The sequence below is a fragment of the Lampris incognitus genome, chromosome 2 (assembly GCF_029633865.1).
Source record: "Lampris incognitus isolate fLamInc1 chromosome 2, fLamInc1.hap2, whole genome shotgun sequence".
Lineage (NCBI taxonomy): Eukaryota > Metazoa > Chordata > Actinopteri > Lampriformes > Lampridae > Lampris > Lampris incognitus.
In genome coordinates, this window is record NC_079212.1 from 26,357,574 (window position 1) to 26,380,927 (window position 23,354).

Here is a 23,354-nt window from a genome sequence, read left to right on the forward strand (position 1 = left end):
CTATCTATCTATCTATCTATCTATCTATCTATCTATCTATCTATCTATCTATCTATCTATCTATCTATCTATCTATCTATCTATCTATCTCTCGATGGATAGATGAAATACGTCTCCACTGCCAGGGCAACTGAAAATGAAACATTTCAAGAGTAGCACAAATGCAATGAGCAGTAACATTTATTTTTCTGTGGCCCTTCAACCAGCAAACTAGCTGGCAACTTCCCTTTTTTTCCTTTTAAAACAGCCAAGTCTCGGTTAATGGCTGAAGATGAAGTTTCTCCTCGTCTTGCTGCTTCTGTTCGGTAAGGTGTCAGGTTCTATTTTTATTTATTTTTCATATACTTTTCACGTTTGCCATTAAAAAATATTTTTTGTAGTAATGTAAGTTTTTGTATGACCAGAAATTTGACTTGTTGTTTTGCTCACTGTGATCCTTTTCTAGGTGTCCCTCGTTCAGATGGACAGCAGAAGCAGAAGATTGAGGCATTTGGACATATTGTGCTGAAGTTAGTCTTTCCCTCCTACTACAATGGTTATAATAAATGCTGCTGTAAACTCTACCCCAGGGATTGTTACCAGTTGTTCAACAGTATGGGTTATACACATGACTTTCTCAAAGACAGAGTCTCCAAAACTGAACATGATGGATGGATTGAATTCAAAATATGGAACGTGCAACCAATGGATTCAGGTTATTACAGATGTTTTGTGTCTGGGTCCTTGAACTCCATCTACACAGACTATCGTATTGAGATATCTGGTAAGTAACCTCAGGGTGAGACATCTATCAGTTATATCAGTTTGATGATATAATTGTATTAGCCTGTTTGTGTTATTCATGCTCAATAGTAGATGGTTTGTTTACTTGCAGGTTCATATTTCGTTCTTCGAGATTTCTTTGAGATGTTAGTGAGTGAATCCTAACATAATATAAGAGAGGATACCAGCCTTTAGTGCAGGATGCTTACATGATATTCCTACAATTAACAGAAGTTTCAAGGCAAAACACCCGACCCATCTCTCCAACGATAGCCACCATTAAACCCTTCGCAACCTCTAGAGAGGTCTCTGATACAGCTGGCCCAGGTCAGGCCGAGGACCACAGCAGCCACAGGTATGCACTCCACAAATCAGTCCTTTCCAGTCGTTTATTGGACAAATCCTGCTTTGAAATGTGGTGGTGGTAGGGGACCAAATGTCCCTATTTATCTGTTGTCTTGTTTCACCCCGTTTATTGTAAAGTGACTTTGAGTATTAGAAAAGCGCTATATAAGTTTAATTTATTATTATTATTATTATGATAAAAAACCTGAAACCACCTACACCTTGTAGGGACATTTTATGGGTCCCCGTGAGGAAAACAGTCTATTTTAGGGTTAACGTTAGAATTACGATTAGATTAAGGTTAAGGTTAGGCATGTAGTTATGATGGTTAAGGTAAGGGTTAAAGGCTAGGGAATGAATGTAGTCAATGTAGTCCCCATAAGTATAGGGTGATGTTTGTGTGTGTGTGTGGGGGGGGGGTTAATTTTGATTTGATTGGTGTGTTCTCTCTCTCTGCTAGCTTTCCTTGGCACCTTGGCCTGCCGCTGGCTGTAGCCGCTGCAATCACGGTTGCTGTCGGTTCCCTGCTCATGGTTGTTTGTTGCAGAGTCAAGGCTAAAAGTAAATACAGAGACATATTAAAAAGATATTTTGAGGTTATAAGGATCTCCAAAGGTTTTTTTTCCACTGATATGTGTAGCTTAATTACTGTGATTTAGATGTACAGTAATATTTTTCAAAGATCAAAAACAGCCAGTGTAAATGATTTTTCTTTGTCCGCAGAAAAGTGTGGAGAAATCGTGCGTGACTCATTGAAACACAACGCTCCTGCTGTAAGTGCTAAAATAAGACATCCCTGTGACTCAGAGTCACTTGTTGTTTTGAACGCTTCCTTATTTCAGGAGGACCTCACACTGTTTGTCTCCCCCAGGAGATGAACAGCGTAGTCTACACAACAGTGGACTTCAAACCCCACCAGAGAGCCACTGAACTCTATGCTAACCTGCCACTGCTCAGTCCCGGTGCAACTGGCCCCGACAGCACCTGGAGCAAAGAGCCCGGGGAGACGGTGGAGTACTCCACATTAGCTATCAGCCGTTCAGAGCAAATTAGATCGTAGGAGCTTTATGAATAAGCAATCATGTTCGGTACTTTCAGTTTGTACATCACAATTGCTGCAATGATGAATTTTGATATACTTATAGTAATGATAATAATAATTACATTGGTCTTGTCAGTTTCAAGAGCCATGTGTAAATAAAAGTGATCATCAGGGGTGGTTGTACGTTTTGTTGTAAAGAAATATGAACACTATTGTACAACACGATCCCATGAAGTTAAGATAAAATCGTTTTGTCAACTTCTGTGTGGTCTCCTCTCAGGGTGAAGCTCATCCACCTATCAGAGAGCCTGTTCTGTTGGCATGTTAAGATAGTGTCAGAGTGGGGAAATCAGGCCATCAGGTTATCTTGTGTTATAGCCAACGTGTTCCCTTATCGACTTCCCCTGGATCAAAATCTTGGAGGGGAGCTGGTCCTCCTCTATTCTGAGTTCTGTTCAATAATTTATTCTGAGTTCGCTCTGCTTTGATACAGACAGGGTCACAGCCATCCTTTTTGTATTCTCTATAAAAGATAATGTTTCTCTGAAGAAAGAGAGAGACTGAATGGCCTCAGGATTCATTCCTATTCCAGTGACATTTTTGAGCAATAGAACAAAACCATGAAGATGTTCCCATTGTTGTTATTACATGGCTATCATGCCGTTGTGCTTGGATGTAACTGACACCACATCATAGGACTCAGAAATACAAAAAGTAGACAGACTTTTGCAACAATCTGTTTAATTCAAATCTAGCTACTGCAGGGCATGTTCACTTTTATAGTGTGTTTACAATGCAGGTTCAATCTGACATCTTGGTTTTCCGTTTACATCAATCGTTTACAGCAAATCTTGAATCATATAGCCCCTTATTGGAAGTCACAGAATCATAGGTTATCTGTCAGGTGCCATATATGATTACACAGACTTGGCCAGACCAATGTACTGAGCCTTGGCATCAAAGATGGCATAGTACTGTCTGATGAAGACATCTCCCAGGATCCACAGCTGGTCAGTGCCACCCCGGCTAAAACCAGTCCAGCAGCCATAGTTGCTCTGGAAAGAAACAGAAGAAAATGTATTTAGGATCAATTAAGACTTGTTAAATTATTGTCATGGAAGCCATTCAAAGTTCTGTGTGCATGTGTGTGTGTGCATGCGTGCGAACAAATGCATGATAACCGACCTGTAAGACGTAGGCAGATGCTGGGATAGTGAAGGGATGTCCATTGAGAGTGAAGGTGATCTCAGGCATGCTCTGAATGTTCTGGCAGTTCACTACAGCCTGTGAGAAGATTGAAACACAGAAGACATTTCTGCTACAGGAACGTTTTCTATTGGTGATTTGCAGATACACAACTGTAGTTAGCGCCATTAAGGTAACTTTATTGATCTCTGTCAGGAAATTAGTCCTCTGCATCTGTCCCATCCTAACTACTTAGGAGCATTGGGCAGCCGGAGTGCAACATCCAGGGACTGACCCCAGTTCTGAGGCCGGTGCCTTGGTCAAAGGTAATGGCAGGATTATCTGCCTAACATGCATGTCTTTTGATATTAGGGAAATCACAGCATCCAGAGGAAACCCACATGAAAGGTTTGAACCTTCTTGTTTTTTACATTTACTTTGCAATTCACATAAAACGAACCAGTCTTTTTTTTTGGGACCCCCCCCCCCTTTTTTTCTGGCCAATTACCCCACTTCTGAGCCGCCCCAGTGACTGCTCCACCCCCTCTGTCAATCAGGGAAGGGCTGCAGACTACCACATGCCTCCTCTGACACGTACATGTGGAGTTGCCAGCCGCTTCTTTTCACCTGACAGTGAGGAGTTTCACCAGGGGGATGTAGCACGTGGGAGGATCACGCTATTCCCCCCAGTTTCCCCTCCCCCCTGAACAGGCACCTCAACCAACTAGAGAAGGTGCTAGTGCAGCGACCAGGACGCATGCCCACATCCGGTTTCCCACCTGCAGACATGGCCCGGAGGTAACACGGGATTCAAACCAGCAATCCCCGTGTTGGTAGGCAATGGAATAGACCGCTATGCTATCCGGACAGTCCCAGGTCAGTCTATTTACAGATGACCAGGACCCAAGATGGTTTCTATAAGAGATACCAGTTTGATTAATTTGTTGGCAGGAGGAAAGGGAAATGAGGTCTCTGTTTCTGTTAATGAAATGTAAGTCGTATTGCAACTGCAGCTTACAAATGTTTAATAATCAAACCCACAACTAGATCGTTGTTTTACTCACATCTCCATACTGGTTTGTTGAGGCTCCAACCCAGGAATTGATGTTATTGATGTCACTGGTTGGGCCAGCAATGAGGGAGGTACCAGTGTCAATGATGGCCTGGCAACCGCCGGCACAGGCAACAGACTGGCCATTGACGGTAACACTGTAAGGATGAACAGTTTAATGACAAATAAAGTCAAACCAGTGGGCTTTAGTCATCTTTCATTTGCAATGACTCTTGCTTGTCATGTGTTACACAAATTTTACATCCAGAGTCCATGAGTTTAGTTGGATTTTTTTCTTTTTTTTGCACCTGTCCATTTTGATCTGCCAGTAGGTGGCCGAGGTCAGAGGAATCCAGGTGACTTGTCCAGTATAGTGACTGCTATCCGATCCACCGAAGACCACCTCACTGCCCTTTTGAGCGTCGCTAAAAGAGAAAGAACAATGCATGGATATATTATACATCTAAATCAGAGTGTTATCTTTAGAGTACTGCATTAATGACCTCTGTGCTCTCTAACTGTTGAGCGTCCCACCAGGTCAAATTCCTCACAAGCGCAAACTTGGCTGGATAACAATAAGACTTGAACTCAAATGTATTTTAAATATACAAACCCACTAACTAAGCGCCCTTCTGTTGCTAATTCAGTACCTGCTCAAGTAGACGGAAAACAGAGGCTGGGCCACGAGGTTCTGCTTGATCATGTTGTCAAAGACGGGCACAACATTGTCAGAGGCAATGGACTGGAAGGCCAGTCCGAGGATACCATCGGCCACCATGTGCGCCATGAAGGGAGCCTCTGTCTGGCTCAGTCCAAACACCTGGTTTGCCACAGAGACTCCACCAACCTGGACACACAATGCAACTGTCACTTACAATTCTTCAAAGGGCAAATATTTGTCTATATTGCAAAATGCAAAAGAAAACAATGATATATTTTGATCTTGGGGTTACCTCAACAGTGTCAATGCCAAGATATCCAGTCATGCTGCCAGTACCATACTGGATAGACAGAGCCTTGTTGCCCCACTGGAAGCTGGAGGACTGTTGTGGGTTGAATTTTTTGTGGTTCTCTGCAAAAAATAAATAAATTCCAATGTCTTTTCAGCTGTGCATTCTACAGGGTGTTATGTGTCCTAACTCATTTATTCAGAAAAATAGAAGAAAAAAAATTGGCCAGGGAAATATTTTTAGGCAGCATAAGCAGAACCACTGAGACTACAGTGGAAATGAGAAGCACCTTGTGCTGCAGAGCCAGTTTCTTTTGTACTCACGGCAAGCCTGGCTGCTGCAATAGACTGAGGGGATCCACAGGTTGGAGGAGCCAGTGTCAAAAATAACACTGAATGACTGAGGAGGATTGCCGATGGAGACCACACCATAGTAGGACATCTAGGGTGACGCACAGCAATGGAGAAGAGGATAGGGAATGAAATTCAATTACTTTTATTCTCAATATCTAGATGACCATAATGGCTGTATATCCTGATTCACTATCATCCTCTGTCTCTTTCTTGTGCCATTACATGACTACCAACCCCAATTGTACCCATTATTGGGGGGGGGGGCAACATTAGAAACAATCGTATGAATACATCCTAAGTCTTCTTCTATGTCTTGACTTACGTCAGCATCATTGGTCATTTGCTCAGTGCCACTCTGGTCGAACTTGGCCATTGGCATGTAAGGGTACCGTTCCCTGTACGTCTCCCATAGGCCTTCCTCCTGCAGTTTTTCCCTGGCAGTCTTCCCCTTGATAAGAGGAATCCTGCACACACCGACGGGGGAACAAAACATCAGTGGGACACAAAGATCCCAACTATTTCCAGTACGAGCAGAGGACAATAGGAAGTAGTAGTAGCAGTGGTAGTAGTGGTAGCAGTAATAATGGTGGTACTGTATTGATCACTCAGTGGGGATTTTTTCTTCTTTTTTTTTTAGCAAACTGAACACCCAAAGTACCACAAAGAACATGACACAGGACATGACATAGTAACACACAGAACAGAAAACAATATATTGCAGAATAACAACAACCACATAAAGTGTCAAAACCAGTAATCTAAAGTCTCCTAGCTGCAGGCTTTAGTCTGCCTGAAAAGGCTCTGTAGGTTAAATCAAGCGAACTAGTGTTTTCTCTCAGGAGAATATGGAGAGATTTTCCTGTTGCTTACAACAATTCAGTCTGTTCAGATGAACCTGTTCAGTTAACCTCAGAATACTGGCGTCTAAAGGCATGAAACTACAAGGTCTTTTCCAATGGCAGATTTGTGGTAAGGCATTATGTTATCAGCGATAAAGCACTTCGGTGCTTTAGAAGAAGGCGTATTGATCATTGCGTACTTACGAGGCTACAGCTTCATTTGTATAATTAGAGGGTTGAAGCTTTCAGCCACAAAATCTGTGCAAATGATAACAGGTCCCAATAATTATGGAGGTACTTTTTAATGGGAACACCCAGAAGCACATGGTCCTGACTGAAGACAGATACTTCATACTTGAACAGGCCAGCTCACAATGACATACAGCACATATGAAGGCTTGGAAAGTTCAAGGTCTACACCCAATATGGTGCTTGAGCCCACAACCCCAGAGTTAAGAATCTCATGGTCCACCATGGGAGATGAATGGACTCCTCTTCAATAACAGTTTGGATATTTCTCATGGTTTTTAACAATAATGTATAGATATATAATATCGGGTCACACTTACTTGTAATAGCATTCAGAGAGAGCCACAAGGGCCGTGAGAACGACAAGCCACTTCATGATAGTTGATCACTTTACCGATGGGACTCAGAGAGTGAGGTTGTCGTTGAACTCTCCGCTGTATATATACAAGCACACCAAGGTTGTGTCTCCAGAATGCCCTTCAACGCAACCCATTATCATGATAAGAAATATGTGATATGGTAATCAAAAATAATTTCTTATCAGGAAGCAAATATTCCATTGAACCAATGTTATTGAAAACTGGACTTAAACTTTGACTTAAACTCAAAGCTAAATGTAATGCGTGGTGCAAAACTGTTGTTTTTCTTGTTTAGGCATGCAACTTTAAAAAGTAAAAAAAAAAAGATATGTGTATTGATTTGATGGAAATCTGCTTAATCTCGGTCATTCATAAGCTGTTTGTTTAGCCTGCAAAGCATACATTGATGCAAAGTTAGTGGGAAAATCTCGAGCTGTATCTCACATATATTCAGTTATTTTTAAGATAGCACGAGTTGAAAAGAGCTTATAAATAATGTAATGTAAAATAATAGGCTGGCACGGGACCTTTGTTGTTTGACCCTAAAGTTAAACAAATCATTAATACAAAGTAAATGCAAGCTATGTTTTGTTTGTTTTTGTTTTTTTAATAGACCTTGCACGCTATTCATGTTGACATTCAGATGAGAAGATTTGATGTCCAGAATTTCTGTTTACTGTTCAGAAGTTTAATCAGCAGTTTCTGTTAAGAAAAAAAGTGGGCCTGAGATAACAATATTCCACAGATATAAGACTTAGCCTAGCTAACACCTAGTTAACACCTAGTTAAGACCTGTAGAATAAACCGAGAATACAAAATTGTTACAAATTTTGAAATAAACCCTCTTGTTAGATTTATGTTGGTGTTTGTATTGAGTCATTTGGAAATCCATTTAGCAAACTTTAGATATAGTCTTACGTATTTTTGAAATCTTTTTTTTGTAATCTATTTTTATTTTCTAAATCCAAGGGCACCAACTGAAAATTAAGCCTTACGGGTAACTTCTAAGGTGACCCACTGACTTCAGTTGGGTTTTATATTAAATATTTTGTATCATATTCTTGTCCAAATACAAACCATGCACTTGATTTCAATGCAAACACACTGTACAACAGGGTTCGCATATCATCATCACCGATGGTACTTTTGGTTAAGGGGGAATGTATAGTAGGTTGCAGTATCACGAGGAGGCAAGATATAAGTTTACTGGTTTAATAGAGAACGACTGGTACATGGGTCAGTGTTGTAGTACTCGAGTCCAGGACTCGGACTCGAGTCCGACTCGAGTCCTGATTTTCATGACTCGTGACTCGACTTGGACTTGAGCACTGATGACTCGGACTTGGACTCGGACTCGCGAATTTACTGCATTCGGACTCGGAAGTTGGAGACCCGGACTCTGACTTTTTAATTGATAACGACTGTTTTTGTTAGATTTTTTTAAAATAATAGGCCCTATTAAAATATATTGATAGCTATATTAATACTGTAACATTATTCAATTTCGTGTAAGGGCAGGCACGTGTGTTCCACCTACATGCGGATTCACGTGGCGTGCATACCGTCATGTTCAGTAGCGCGAAGATGCCTAAAGAGACGCCCCGAATTGTGCTCTTTGCTTACACAGATTTTACAACAAATTCCAGCAAGATCACTGCTAGATGTTCGATATGTAAACGAACTATTGAGGAGAAGACCGGGACAACCTCAAACTTCAACAGACATCTGTCAAGGATGCACCCGGAAAAGTAAGTGATATGCAGTCAGTTGATGATATGGTTGGTGATCAGTTACCGTTAGCTAGCTAGCTATCTAGCTACAGTAACAATAGCCTCTGAAGTAACTCAACCACTGGTCCAAGATGTTGGGTCAGGTCGTGTGGCGGGTATATCATGTCACTAGAACCGTTGGGTTAGGTGGTGTGGCGGGTATATCATATCACTAGAACCAAGTGAAATTGTATAGGTAAGTTAAGTAACGTTACTGTTAGAATGCTAATGCAGCGTTGCACAGAAAAGTCAGCACGGTTCGCTTTCGGTACGAGCGTACGAGCATGATGAGTTGGTAAGTAACACGCAGCGTCTTCGTGTTATAGGGAGATTAAAACTGATTTTTCTTATTTATCATTTAGCTAATTACCAAGTAGCATACACTTAACGGAAAAAACACACCACTCTGAACTACCGTGTTAGCATTAATCTTAACTAGCAATAACAAATCCGCACATTGCAGGTCTCCGCCATGAATATTCTCCAAGTGCGGAGAAGGAAGAAGTCTAGCCTATATGCATCCACAAATAATGTTGATAAAATGTTCACAACTTTACAATGCAAATAAAAATAATTGTAGGCTATTACTCGCTAAATGGACTAATTGAAGAAAGCTAATGTGGATGCCGCCACTGGTTTTCTTGAGAGCTGGAGACAGTACGAGATTTGACGGATGTGGCATTTCCCCCCCCGATGTACCCAAAACTACCGAACCGTATCGTGATTGGTGACACCGCATTGGCTACTGTAAATATGGGGATATTTTTCTTTGCATATATGCAGCATTGGGTGTGCCAAATTCTAAAAATAGACACGCGCGACGTAGCTTTTGAATAGTACTATGAACTGGCTCTGTCTTCTAACAAAATCACACCCTCCCTGACCCATACAGAATAAACATACAGACTCACGGAGGATAGAGAGTTAAAGCTCAGCTAGGTAGCATGTAACATACTTAAATCAATAATTAAATGACTGGGTTTTGCTGATTGATCCCTGTCCTGTTAGTCTCATAAATTATGTATCTTTTCTCATACTTTTCATTTATCCAGCTAGCTTACATTAGTTAATCTACTAATATGGTAATGTTAGTTATATAGATAACTAAATATGTAACTTAACTGGTTATAGTTCAAACAACTATGTGTATAATGTGTAACATTTGTATTGTTATTGCATATTGTTATAGCTATAACGTTACACATTTTTTGCTGTGAGAAAGATTACTTGAAACAGTTTGGCATCAGCAAGCTAAAGTGTGTATCCTATCTTCCCCTAGGTTCCAAGAATACCGTGCCTCCACTGCTTCAGATGTGATGCCAGCTGCTTCAGGTCAGAAGACTATCACATCATTTTTAAATGATGGACAGCAAAGGATGTACGACCTCAAACATCCACGTCAGAAGGCTATTAGTGATGCCCTTGTAAAAGATCTAATTATTAAGTGCTGCTTGCCACTCTCCATCGTTGACAACGAGGACTTCAAGCACTTCCTGCATGTCCTGGACCCTCAGTACCGGCCCATAGCAAGATCCACAATTTCCTCTGTGACCATTCCAGGAATGGTGGAAGTCAAGAAAGAACAGATAAAGAGCCAGCTGGCAGAAGCATCGAGTGTTGCTGTTACCACAGACATTTGGAGTGATTGAAAGATGCGGTCATTCCTTGGAGTGACAGTGGCAATGGATAAAAAAAAAACAGGAACTCAGCCTTCAGTCATATCTTCTTACCTGCAAAAGAGTGCATGGCAAACACTCAGGAGAGAAGATTGCAATGATGTTTGAATGCTGTGCTGAAGAATACCTGATTAAGGACAAGATCAACTTTGTCATAACTGACAATGCATCCAACATGAGAAAAGCTTTCCAGGCCAGCTTTCCCCTAGAGGATCCTTGTGATGCTGAAGCTCATGATCCCAGCACATTTGAGGAGGATGATGAAATATGGCAAGACGTGATGCCAGAAGATCAACAGACAGTCAATGACACTTTGGCTGAGAACTGTAAGATGCAGAGACTATCATGCTTCACACATTCACTGCAGTTGGTCATAAAAGATGGTCTGAAAGACACCAGTGGGCTGTCAAGCACCCTAGCAAAGCTATCCCGTGCAGCCAACCTCCTCCACAGTGGCACCTCGTTTAAAGACTGCTTTGAAGCGTGTTTTGGTGATGCAACAATTCCAACAGCAAATGCCACACGATGGAATTCCACTCTGAAGCAGGTGAAGGCTTATGTGCATTTAGACATGCAAAAGCTGTCCAGTGTGTTGGAATCAGAGGGGCACAAAAGCCTTATCTTATCCCCGCGAGAGTATGCTCAGCTTAAAGAACTGATCGAAGTTCTTGATCCGTTCTTAGAGGCAACCAACCTAACTCAGGGTGAGACTACTGTCACCGTCAGTGTGATTGTGCCGTGTCCTCACTCTGCGCTGTCACCTGCAGGAAATAAGAGGAAAAGCCAGATACTGTGGGCCTCTGGTGAGAGCTCTGGAGAGCTCCTTGAAAACAAGGTTTGCAGAGGTTTTCAGTGCAGTCAAGATACCAGGATGTGAGCCAGCTGAAGGAAGAGGCCACACCAAATTTCCTTTCACCAATGCCTACTTCATAGCATTTGTGTTGGACCCAGCATTTGGCTTCCAGTGGCTAGAACATGATGTGCAGCTGGACAGTGATATCAAAGATGTGCTGAAGACTGAGATCAAAGGTGAGAAATGTTTTGATTAATGTTAGTTAAGTGATTAACTATTTGATTGTTGTGATGTTTATATCATTGAAGGTGTTACAATAAAGCACATAGACGTGTCATTTGTCATGTAGGCCTAGTCAATAACATATTTGTAATGAGTCCCCCATGCCCCCCTCTCATTTCAGAGTATATAAAGGCAGAGGGTGACAAGCAAGCGGTATCAACAGCAGATGCAGCGGAAGCAACAGGACCAGGGGAAGGTGAACTTTCAGAGTCTCCTCCTGAGAAGCAATTGAGAACGTTCTCCCACTATAGGAGGACTCCCTCCTCCACTGAGAAGAAGCCATCTGGCCAGGCTCAGTTGACTGCATACCTCAATTTGATTGCTGAGCAGGACTCTGACTCAGTCCCGTGCCTCAGGTTTTGGCAGCAAAACAAATCCAAATTCCCTACCCTCTATCAGATTGCCACACAGGTATTCTCTATCCCTGCCTCCAGTGCGCCCCTTGAAAGGGTATTTAGTCATGGAGGCATTTTGATGAGGCCTCACCGTGCAAGGTTGAGTAGTTCCATGCTGTCAGATCTTATGTTTTTGAAATGCAACGTGTATGCTTAAAACTAGTGCCACCAGCCTTTTGTTCCTAACTATTCCTGAGAGACAATGTCTTTTGACTAGTTTTTATGAATGTATTGTATGCTGTGGAACTTACTTCTGTATACTGTTTCCACCATTTGCTAATATCATGCTATTCACAGCTTTCAATGTGTTTTGAAGTACATCCAATGTTCAAAATGTCAAAGAAATTCAGACTGTTCTAAAAATGTGTGTGTGCGCGCATGCTTGCGCGTGCATGTGTGCGAGTGTGTGGGTGTGCATTTGTTTGGCTATCGTGTCACAAAGTAAATAAACTCCCTGTGAAATGGTGACAGCTGTGTCATTTTTGTTTAATGTAGACCTTTTTTATTTGTATGTCAGATCTTTGACTGTGCTCGAGTGGATCACTGGAGCCATCTTGGAACTCGACTCAGACTCAACCTTGATGACTCGGACTCGGACTAGGGTAATAGGGACTTGACTCGGACTCAGGTAATGGGGACTCGACTCGGACTCGACTTTTCTTTGGTGACTCGGACTTGGACTTGAACACTGGGGACTCGAGACTCGACTCGGACTCGAGGTTTAGTGACTCGACTACAACACTGACATGGGTACACTACAATCAGATGCGCTGTCACTACACTGAATGCCCTCTAGCGGCAGCGTAGCATTTATAGGCCACTGTATTAATGCGAACAATAAAGTAGTCCCACAACACATCTCCTTTCCTTTGAGTCTTTGAGACAGTGCTTTCTATATGAACATATTATAAGGAAAACTTTTGTTAAAGTTAACTTAGGAAACATTTCAAAATGATTGCATTTCCAAACAACATCAACAAGTCATTAAACAAGAATTAGTCCTACTCTAAGATGATCTGGGTAGACTGCCAGTCACCAGCACAGTTGCAGTGGATTATTCTGCCACTCAATGCATACTGTGTACTATTCTGGAACAGAGTCTTTAAATCTTTCTGGGGGTCTAACAACTCAGCCACGAGATGTAATTTTCTCTTGGGCTTGTGGTACCTCTGCTGCAGCAGGCAGATCCTTGTGGGAAGCAGGTAGGTCTGGCACGTTGTCGTTGGCAGCAGGTGGGTGTGGTACATCGCTTTCAGGTTGTCCTTCTTCAGGTGGAAGTGCGGCAGTGCTAGTGATTGGTTTCAGGTGACGTTGGTTTCGGTGAAGGACCCCTCTCTCCGTCTGTACAAGGTAAGACCTAGGTGTGTCACCTTGTCGTATGACTTGCATTTCTCACCCATCTCTGCTCATTGTCCAGCTTTATAGCCACTCTGGCACCCGGATGGAGTATTGGTAAGTCTCTGACATTGTTTCTTCTATTGTAGTTACGTCTGTAGCTTTGTTTTGCCCTTTCATCAGCTTGTCTCACCTGCTCGAAGTCTGGCCATGCCGGCTGTAGGTTTGACTTGAGTGTGGGGACCATTGTCTTGATTTGCCTGCCCAGCATGAGTTGTGCTGGGCTCACTCCAGTGGCTTGAAGTGGTGTTGCTCTGTAGCTCATCAGAGCTGTGAAGGGGTCAGGCTGTTTCAGGATCTTTTTTGCTGTCTGCACCGCCCTTTCTGCTTCTCCATTGGATTGAGCATAGCGGGGACTCGAGGTGATGTGCTGGAAATCAAAGTCAGTAGCAAACTAGTCAAAGGCTTGTCCAGTGAACTGTGGGCCGTTATCTGTTACAAGAACATCAGGGCATCCCCAGCGGGAAAATATGTTCTTTAAGCGTGCTCTTGTAGTCTCTCCTGACAGGTTCTGTAGGTAGGTTATTTCTATATATCTGGAAAAGTAATCTACAACTACCAAGTAATGTTTCTTGTCTACCTCACAGATGTCCGCAGCTACCCTCTCCCAGGGGCGGTTTGGTAATGGAGTTGTCATGAGAGGTTCTCTCCTTTGACTTGGCCTTGACTCTTGACAGTGTCTGCAACTGCTGACCATGTTCTCAATATCTTTCCCTATCCCAGGCCACCAGACACTTTGTCGAGCACGCTCCCTGCATTTAACGATGCCCTGGTGGCCATCATGAATACGCTGCAGTATTTCTCTGCGCATAGCTCGCGGTACAACTATTCTTTCTCCATGTAACAACAGGTCTTGGGAGTAAGAGAGGTGCTGTTGTGCGGTGTAGTATGGCTTTACCTGGTGGATGTCCGCTGCATGTCTGGGCCACCCGGCACACACGTACTGCTTCACCATCTGTAGTTCCTCATCTTGCTCGGTCTGCTCTTTTACCATGTCTAGCTTTGTGGGTGATATGGGCCACGTAGTGTGGACTGCCTCCTCAAGTGCCCCGATGTCGCTGATGAGCTCTGCGATCTCTCGGGTGACTGCCGGTCTTGGATGTCTGGAGAGAGTGTCAGCAACAACCAGCAGCTTGCCTGGAACATACTCTGCCATTGGATTGAACTGCATCATCCTCATAAGTAGCCTCTGACAGCGTAACGGCACTGAATCAAGGTCTTTGTTGTTGAACAGTGGTACGAGTGGTTTATGGTCTGTGTGAAGGGTAAAGCTATCTAAACCATAGAGGAACCTAGAGAACTTTTCACATGCCCACACAGCTGCCAAACATTCTTTTTCTATTTGTGCATAGCGCACCTCTGTGTCCATGAGGGTTTGTGAGCAGTATGCCACTGGCTTTAACTGTCCATCGTCATCCTGTAGTAAAACCCCCCTAGGCCGTGGCTACTAGCATCAGCACTGACTATTGTGGGCTTGGTGGTATCATAGAAGGCTAACACTGGTGCTTCTGAGATGAGCAGCTTCACCTTTCTGAAGGCCTCATCTTGTACTGCACTCCAGACCCATGCCGTGTCTCCTCTCAGTAGGTCGTTGAGTGGTTTTGTCACTTCCGATAGATGTGGAAGGTACCTGCCCAGGTAGTGGACCATCCCTAGCACCCGTCTGAGTTCTGTGGTGTTCCTTGGTGGCCCCAGCTGTGTGATGGCCTCGACCTTCGCTGTGTCTGGGCGGACCCCATCCTTGTCGATGATGTGTCCTAGGTAGCGGAGCTGTGTCTGGCGCAGGAGACATTTCTCGTTGTTGAGCTGTAATCCTGCCTCTTCAAGCGGCTGGAGTGTGTTCTGAAGTCTTTGCTCATGTTCCTCTGGCGTGTTTGCATATACCAGGATGTCATCCATGAAGACGACGACGCCTTCCTGGTGCTGCAGGACCTTTGACATTTCTCGTTGGAATATTTCTGGAGCACTAGTAATACCGAATGGGACCCGATGGAAAAAGTACCTTCCAAACGGTGTGATGAAAGTAGTGAGCTTGGCGCTTTCTTCATCTAGTGGCAGTTGCCAGAAGCCACTGGCTGCATCTAAGAGTGAGAACACCTGTGCATTGGCTAGCTCTGGAAGAATGTCGTCCATGGTAGGTAGGACATACTTCTCTCTTTTGAGAGTTGCTTGAGGTCAACAGATCTCACCTCTCCATTCTTCTTTGGGACAGGAACCATGGCTGCACACCAAGGTGTTGGCTCTTGGATCTCCTCTATCACGCCACTTTTAACCATCCTGTCCAGCTCCTTTTTCACTTTAGGAAGCATGTGTACCGAGACACGCCGAGACGTATTGACACTATACGGCTCAGCATCTTCTTTCAGGCTTACTGCTACCCCTAGTTTGAACTGGAGGCGCTACATATATATATATGTGTGTGTGTGTGTGTGTGTGTGTGTGTGTGTGTGTGTGTGTGTGTACAGATATGCAGATACTAGACGTTGTCTGCTTACAGCGTTTACTTTCATCCATCTCAGCTAATGCCAGGAAATGATGTCAGAGGACGCATGCTCCTTTGGTTACATCTTCAGCTGAGGGAAGCAAATAACACACACAGCTCTGTGTGTGTTCTCTCCTGTGTTGTCCACACTTAAAACTCACATGCAAATTTCATGTTAGACAACAGACAACTCCCATGCACACATGGATTCACCTCTGCACCGCTTTATCACGGTGCCAGTGCTCCTCTGGTCATGAAGAACTTTCTCCGGGCATCTTGAGTATCTTCAAATCTCATCGCACCCCAAAATAAGTGAAACCTGCTTCTTTAAACGTATTTCTTTGCAGGATAATACAGAAGAAGTTTTAAATAGTTAAAAGTCTATTTTAAACTGCCCTTTAACTTGAAATCAATAGTAATCAGATGTTGAATGCATTTCAGGGGCTTTTTAATGTCCATTTCGTTGAATGACAAGGTCATCAGTGTGTTTGTGTTAGTAAGGGCAGCAAGACCTTCAAGTTCATGATTACAGCCAGGTGACACTTCACACACACACACACACATAAACACACACACACACACACACACACACACACACACACACACGGTGCGTCGTTTTGCTTATTCAGGCAACATGAGCTATAAACACAAACAAACTCCACAGCAGACAGATCATAACTACAGTGGTTTTATTATAGTTTTATTTTCAAATATTTGTCAGTTTCTCTCAGTAAATCCCCATTAACAGGAAAAATCAAAGAGTGGGTGTTTCAATGATTCACAAATAGCAGGTTAATACCCTTGTTTTCTATCATTTAGTAAGGGTAATCTGACATCTACTGTGGCACCATGTAGTAGGTATATTGTCCCAGCATTTCTTCTTGTGACCTTGAGGTGTAGTCAGAGAATCCAGACAGATAGTGAATATGGTGCATAGTGTACATGAATGGGGACTATATCTAGTTTAGACTGGGTATGTGGGCGCTCTCTCACAGATTATTGTTCAAGTCCACTTTGAGATGTGGTCTCTCCTGTGCCCTTCCTCCTCCTCCTCCTCCTCCTCCTCCTTCCCATCAAAAGTCCAGATTTTTGAAGTCGTCAGTACATCTGTATCTACTCTCAGCATACCTGGTGCATACCAAATGCGGAAGACAAGGGCAGGTGTGATGCTGTCGTTTTCCAGGATACGGGATCTGAAGATACAAGATGGGAATAATCTGAAATGTCTTGGCTGCAGTTTGACATTAAAATCCTTGGTCCGCTCCCTAGTATGCGGACGTGCAGCTCTCTCTGCAGAGAGCTGTCGCTTAATGATTAGTATACAGTCATAGACATCATGTAAACGGAATTAATCTTTGCCATCGCCACTCGATCAAGGTGATGTATGGTTCTGATTGCCTGATTCACAGAAAAGTCGATCAATAGCCTCTGCAGTTATGTGCAGCTTTTCTTAAATCGCTGCCAAGCTGCCAGCGCTTGATATAGACTTAATTTCCACTTGTGTGAGTGTGCATGTGTGTGCACGTGTGTGTGTGTGTGTGTGTGTGTGTGTGTGTGTGTGTGTGTGTGTGTGTGTGTGTGTGTTTGAGAGAGGGAAGGGGGAGGCAGAGAGATTAGCGTCAACATATTTCATTGCACCTTGTGGCTGTAAGGATGGCATTCGTCCCCTTCTACACCTCTTGGGACACACATCCGCAGACCCCTCAGCCATAGACTGACAGCACAGCACAGCCCGAAACCACACTGTACATCTCTTTCACAGGCCTTAGAGAGAGAGAGAGAGAGAGAGAGAGAGAGAGAGAGAGAGAGAGAGAGAGAGAGAGAGAGAGAGAGAGAGAGAGAGAGAGAGAGAGTAGCGGTGGAGGGGAAAAGGTATGGTTGGGGTAGTAGACAGAGAGGGAGAGAGACCGATATATAAAGGGATATGAAGAGCAAGAGAGACAGAGAGAGAGAAAAAGAAAGTCAAACAAGATTTTTGATGCCAGATGTAATCCATTATGTTTTTATTTAAGCTAATAATGGTCATCTTTCATGTTTGCACAGTGTGAGGCCTTTTATCTATTGCCTGTCAACTCCTTTATCCATTTAGAAATGAATTTCACTAAATTGACTAAATAGTTTCCTCCTATTTGTCAAATGTATCAATGTATCTCCCATTAGTCAAATCTTATTAAAACCCGTAATGAATCAGGCCAAGGATAGCAGTGCCGTTGGCATTATCTTGTTTGTGTGTCAGTGCACAACAACAACAACAACAACAACAAATGAAATGGCAAAAATTGAAAGGATGGTGATATCTAGAGTGTAAAACTAACATGAAGATAAATATAATTTAAAAGATGCTTTTTTATGCAATTAACCAAACATTTGAAATATAAAATACATGTACTTGATTAAGAATATACAAAACATTGCGTGTGTGTGTATATATATATATATACACACAGTTAAAGAATTATTGACATATATATATATATAGATACATGTCAATAATTCTTTAACTTTGAAAGATTTCAACTGTGCAGTTCTACACCAATTCTTTGATGATGATTCTGATGAATTGTGCCTAGTGTGCAAACTAATTCATCAATAGCTGCATGAAGAACAACCAATCACAATTATTGTAACAACATGAGAAAAAAAGGTAATTGGCCATGAGAGGATTGTCTGGAGAAGCGGGGAGACCTGCGACTTACCCCTGTGATGACAGCTCCTCTGGACCAGTGGAAAGACACCAGGAGGATGGAGAGCAGCATCGCCCTGGAGCCCATGGCAACAACAGGAGAATCGGACTCTTTCCTCCACACTGGGCTTAAACTCTACTGTTAACGCAACCTCCTTACACCTTACACCAGGTCCAGTCTGGGTCTGTCTCTCTGGTCATGGAGGTTCCTAGGACTCTTCAGAAGGGGGAGCCAAGCACTCTCCCTCCCTTTATCCTCTGCCGAGCCCCCCACCCCCCCCTAACCACACACACACACACACACACACACCCTACCCATGGCTAAGACGTACCTACGCCCTCTCCCTGTCTCCTCAGTCTCTTCTTCATCATATTATTAATCTGGATGGGGGCTGATGGAGGTTGACACCACTTTCCTCAAGTTACATATCGTCATCTGTTATGCAGGTTCCAGCAAGACACCTCCTTTTCATATTTTCTTGAGGCGGAACATGGTGGGGTTACAGTGAACCAGGTAGTTTCAAAGTAACATAGGTAATATGGACATGTCGCTCACTACTGATTATAATCCATGAGAGTTAAAATGGATCTGACACCTGTTCATAAGTGCTAGGGCAGACAATCTGCATACATAGTACAGGGTGAGCGCAGGTGCCAGAGAATAGTTGAAATAGTGATGTATTTGTCTATCTGAGGCAGACAGGACAATACAAATCATCATCCAAACAATATTAGCGGTTTATTGGAATTACCGTAAAATGAATAATGGACAGGGGCTATATGTATGGCATCTATAGATTGGAAGGTGATATTTTTCATCTTATTATGATATATGTATATATATATGTGTGTGTGTGTGTGTGTGTGTGTGTGTGTGTGTGTGTGTGTGTGTGTGTGTGTGTGTGTGTGTGTGTGTATATATATATATGTGTGTGTGTGTGTGTGTGTATGTGTATATATATATATACATATCCATCCATTATCCACCACTATCCAAACCCAAACCGTTTATCCTGAACACACATATACATACACTCACCGGCCACTTTATTAGGCACACCTGTCCAACTGCTCGTTAACGCAAATTTCTAATCAGCCAATCACATGGCAGCAACTCAATGCATTTAGGCATGTAGACATGGTCAAGACGATCTGCTGAAGTTCAAACCGAGCATCAGAATGGGGAAGAAAGGTGATTTAAGTGACTTTGAACGTGGCATGGTTGTTGGTGCCAGACGGGCTGGTCTGAGTATTTCAGAAACTGCTGATCTACTGGGATTTTCACGCACAACCATCTCTAGGGTTTACAGAGAATGGTCCGAAAAAGAGAAAATATCCAGTGAGCGGCAGTTCTGTGGGCGAAAATGCCTTGTTGATGCCAGAGGTCAGAGGAGAATGGCCAGACTGGTTCGAGCTGATAGAAAGGCAACAGTAACTCAAATAACCACTCATTACAACCGAGGTATGCAGAAGAGCATCTCTGAACACACAACACGTCGAACCTTGAGGCAGATGGGCTACAGCAGCAGAAGACCACACCGGGTGCCACTCCTGTCCGCTAAGAACAGGAAACTGAGGCTACAATTCGCAGAGGCTCACCAAAATTGGACAATAGAAGATTGGAAAAACGTTGCCTGGTCTGATGAGTCTCGATTTCTGCTGCGACATTCGGATGGTAGGGTCAGAATTTGGCATCAACAACATGAAAGCATGGATCCATCCTGCCTTGTATCAACGGTTCAGGCTGGTGGTGGTGGTGTAATGGTGTGGGGGATATTTTCTTGGCACACTTTGGGCCCCTTAGTACCAATTGAGCATCGTGTCAACGCCACAGCCTACCTGAGTATTGTTGCTGACCATGTCCATCCCTTTATGACCACAGTGTTCCCATCTTCTGATGGCTACTTCCAGCAGGATAACGCGTCATGTCATAAAGCTCGAATCATCTCAGACTGGTTTCTTGAACATGACAATGAGTTCACTGTACTCAAATGGCCTCAACAGTCACCAGATCTCAATCCAATAGAGCACCTTTGGGATGTGGTGGACCGGGAGATTCGCATCATGGATGTGCAGCCGACAAATCTGCAGCAACTGCGTGATGCTATCATGTCATTATGGACCAAACTCTCTGAGGAATGTTTCCAGTACCTTGTTGAATCTATGCCACGAAGGATTAAGGCAGTTCTGGAGGCAAAAGGGGGTCCAACCCGGTACTAGCAAGCTGTACCTAATAAAGTGGCCAGTGAGTGTATATAGATACACACACACACACATATATATACACACACACATATATACATATATATACATACATACATACATACACACACACACACACACACACACATGTTTATAACTTTGTTAGAAGAAACACTCAACGGTAGGGAAAGTGCTCAACAAATAAGGAGCAAAATAATCCAGTTAGTCAAGTAAATTCTTTATGAGACAGTACAAGCCTGTTTCATGCTATAAGCGCTTAACTGGATTTTATTTATATATATATATATATATATATATATATATATATATATATATATATATATATATATATATATATATATATATATGTATATGCCAGGATGTCATGTTATATTAAAGCCATCATAAAATGTGTTTCCCCAACCTGAAGGCAGGAAAGCAGGAAATTCTAAACTAGCCGAAAGATCACAAATGCTGTGACACACATCTAATCACTAGACACCAGAGATATGAGTTTAAAACATATAAACATCAACTAAAAACGTCCCTTTGCTACACAGAGTACTGCAGAATTAATGTGAGATACATGAACTGTATTAGAAAATGGGGAAGCTGTTGATGCAAAATAACATTTACAATCATGTACTACTACTACTACTACTTTCGGCTGCTCCCGTTAGGGGTCGCCACAGCGGATCATCCGTTTCCATTTCTTCCTGTCTTCTGCGTCTTCCTCTGTCACACCAGCCACCTGCATGTCTTCCCTCACCACATCCATAAACCTCCTCTTTGGCCTTCCTCTTCTCCTCTTCCCTGGCAGCTCCATATTCAGCATCCTTCTCCCAATATAATCAGCCTCTCTCCTCCACACATATCCAAGCCATCTCAATCTTGCCCCCCTTGCTTTGTCTCCAAACTGTCCAACCTGAGCGGTCCCTCTAATATAATCGTTCCTAATCCTGTCCTTCTTTGTTACTCCCAGTGAAAATCTTAGCATCTTCAACTCTGCCACCTCCAGCTCCGCCTCCTGTCTTTTCGTCAGTGCCACTGTCTCCAAACCATATAACATAGCTGGTCTCACAACCATCTTGTAAACTTTCCCTTTAACTCTTGCTGGTACCCTTCTGTCGCAAATCACTCCTGACACACTTCTCCACCCACTCCAACCTGCCTGCACTCTCTTTTTCACCTCTCTACTGCACTCCCCGTTACTTTGGACAGTTGACCCCAAGTATTTAAACTCAAATGCCTTTGTCACCTCCACTCCTTGCATCCTGACCATTCCACTGTCCTCTCTCTCATTCACGCATAGGTATTCTGTCTTGCTCCTACTGACTTTCATTCCTCTTCTCTCCAGTGCATACCTCCACCTCTCCAGGCTCTCCTCAACCTGCACCCTACTCTCACTACAGATCACAATGTCATCCGCGAACATCATCGCCATGGAGACTCCTGCCTGATCTTGTCCGTCAACCTGTCCATCACCATTGCAAACAAGAAAGGGCTCAGAGCCGATCCTTGATGTAATCCCACCTCCACCTTGAACCCATCTGTCATTCCAACCGCACACCTCACCACTGTCACACTGCCCTCATACGTATCCTGCACCACTCCTACATACTTCTCTGCAACTCCTGACTTCCTCATACAATACCACACCTCCTCTCTCGGCACTCTGTCATAAGCTTTCTCTAAATCTACAAAGACACAATGCAACTCTTTCTGGCCTTCTCTATACTTCTCAATCAACATTCTCAAAGCAAACATCGCATCTGTGGTGCTCTTTCGTGGCATGAACCCATACTGCTGCTCGCTGATCATAACCTCTCCTCTTAACCTAGCTTCTATTACTCTTTCCCAAATCTTCATGCTGTGGCTGATCAACTTTATACCTCTGTAGTTGTTACAGTTCTGCACATTGCCCTTGTTCTTGAAAATCGGTACCAGTATGCTTCTTCTCCACTCCTCAGGCATCCTCTCACTTTCCAGGATTGTGTTAAACAATCTAGTTAAAAACTCCACTGCCATCTCTCCTAAACATCTCCATGCCTCCACAGGTATGTCATCAGGACCAACTGCCTTTCCACTCTTCATCCTCTTCATAGCTGCCCTCACTTCCTCCTTGCTAATCCGCTGAACTTCCTGATTCACTATCCCTACATCATCCAACCTTCTCTCTCTCTCATTTTCTTCATTCATCAGCCCCTCAAAGTACTCCTTCCACCTTCTTAGCACACTCTCCTCACTTGTCAGCACATTTCCATCTCCATCCTTGATCGCCCTAACTTGCTGCACATCCTTTGCAGCTTGGTCCCTCTGTCTAGCCAATCGGTACAAGTCCGTTTCTCCTTCCTTAGTGTCTAATCTGTCATACAACTCACCATACGCCTTTTCCTTTGCCTTTGCCACCTCTCTCTTTGCTTTACGCTGCATCTCCTTGTACTCCTGTCTACTTCATCTCTCTTACTATCCCACTTCTTCTTGCCAACCTTTTCCTCTGTATAATTTGCTGTACTTCCTCATTCCACCACCAAGTCTCCTT

The 23,354-nt window shown here is 43.2% G+C and overlaps 3 protein-coding genes across 3 annotated transcripts; 1 reads left to right on the forward strand and 2 right to left on the reverse strand.

Moving 5' to 3' along the window:
* The first annotated feature begins 204 nt into the window (after positions 1–204).
* LOC130108363 (uncharacterized) lies at positions 205–2,647 on the forward strand. Its single transcript, XM_056275270.1, has 6 exons — positions 205–305; positions 446–763; positions 994–1,117; positions 1,568–1,668; positions 1,831–1,880; positions 1,979–2,647. The coding sequence occupies exons 1-6, from the start codon at positions 272–274 to the stop codon at positions 2,165–2,167; spliced, it is 816 nt and encodes a 271-aa protein (XP_056131245.1). The 5' UTR covers positions 205–271; the 3' UTR covers positions 2,168–2,647.
* A 232-nt stretch (positions 2,648–2,879) lies between these two features.
* On the reverse strand, positions 2,880–7,175 carry LOC130106637 (pepsin A-like). The gene is made up of 9 exons (XM_056272820.1): positions 7,097–7,175; positions 6,011–6,152; positions 5,659–5,776; positions 5,339–5,457; positions 5,036–5,232; positions 4,694–4,810; positions 4,399–4,543; positions 3,335–3,433; positions 2,880–3,204 (listed from the first exon to the last, which is right to left on the reverse strand). The coding sequence occupies exons 1-9, from the start codon at positions 7,150–7,152 to the stop codon at positions 3,067–3,069; spliced, it is 1,131 nt and encodes a 376-aa protein (XP_056128795.1). The 5' UTR covers positions 7,153–7,175; the 3' UTR covers positions 2,880–3,066.
* Positions 7,176–17,000: 9,825 nt separating this feature from the next.
* Positions 17,001–18,698, reverse strand: prok1 (prokineticin 1). The gene is made up of 3 exons (XM_056275271.1): positions 18,624–18,698; positions 17,566–17,691; positions 17,001–17,120 (listed from the first exon to the last, which is right to left on the reverse strand). The coding sequence occupies exons 1-3, from the start codon at positions 18,696–18,698 to the stop codon at positions 17,001–17,003; spliced, it is 321 nt and encodes a 106-aa protein (XP_056131246.1).
* Positions 18,699–23,354: the final 4,656 nt, after the last annotated feature.

Bases quoted from the DNA above. Each gene is read 5' to 3' on its own strand.
- LOC130108363 (XM_056275270.1), top strand. From the start codon at position 272: ATGAAGTTTCTCCTCGTCTTGCTGCTTCTGTTCG. The intron at 306-445 runs GTAAGGTGTCAG...ATCCTTTTCTAG, and splicing joins CGTCTTGCTGCTTCTGTTCG to GTGTCCCTCGTTCAGATGGA. The intron at 1,881-1,978 runs GTAAGTGCTAAA...TGTCTCCCCCAG, and splicing joins TGAAACACAACGCTCCTGCT to GAGATGAACAGCGTAGTCTA.
- LOC130106637 (XM_056272820.1), bottom strand. From the start codon at position 7,152: ATGAAGTGGCTTGTCGTTCTCACGGCCCTTGTGGCTCTCTCTGAATGC. The intron at 5,233-5,338 runs GTAACCCCAAGA...TTGTGTGTCCAG, and splicing joins TTGGCATTGACACTGTTGAG to GTTGGTGGAGTCTCTGTGGC. The intron at 4,811-5,035 runs GTACTGAATTAG...TTTCTCTTTTAG, and splicing joins TTTTCCGTCTACTTGAGCAG to CGACGCTCAAAAGGGCAGTG.
- prok1 (XM_056275271.1), bottom strand. From the start codon at position 18,698: ATGGGCTCCAGGGCGATGCTGCTCTCCATCCTCCTGGTGTCTTTCCAC. The intron at 17,692-18,623 runs GTAAGTCGCAGG...TCTCTCTCTAAG, and splicing joins GAGGAGCTGTCATCACAGGG to GCCTGTGAAAGAGATGTACA. The intron at 17,121-17,565 runs GTGCAATGAAAT...TTGTATCTTCAG, and splicing joins GCCATCCTTACAGCCACAAG to ATCCCGTATCCTGGAAAACG.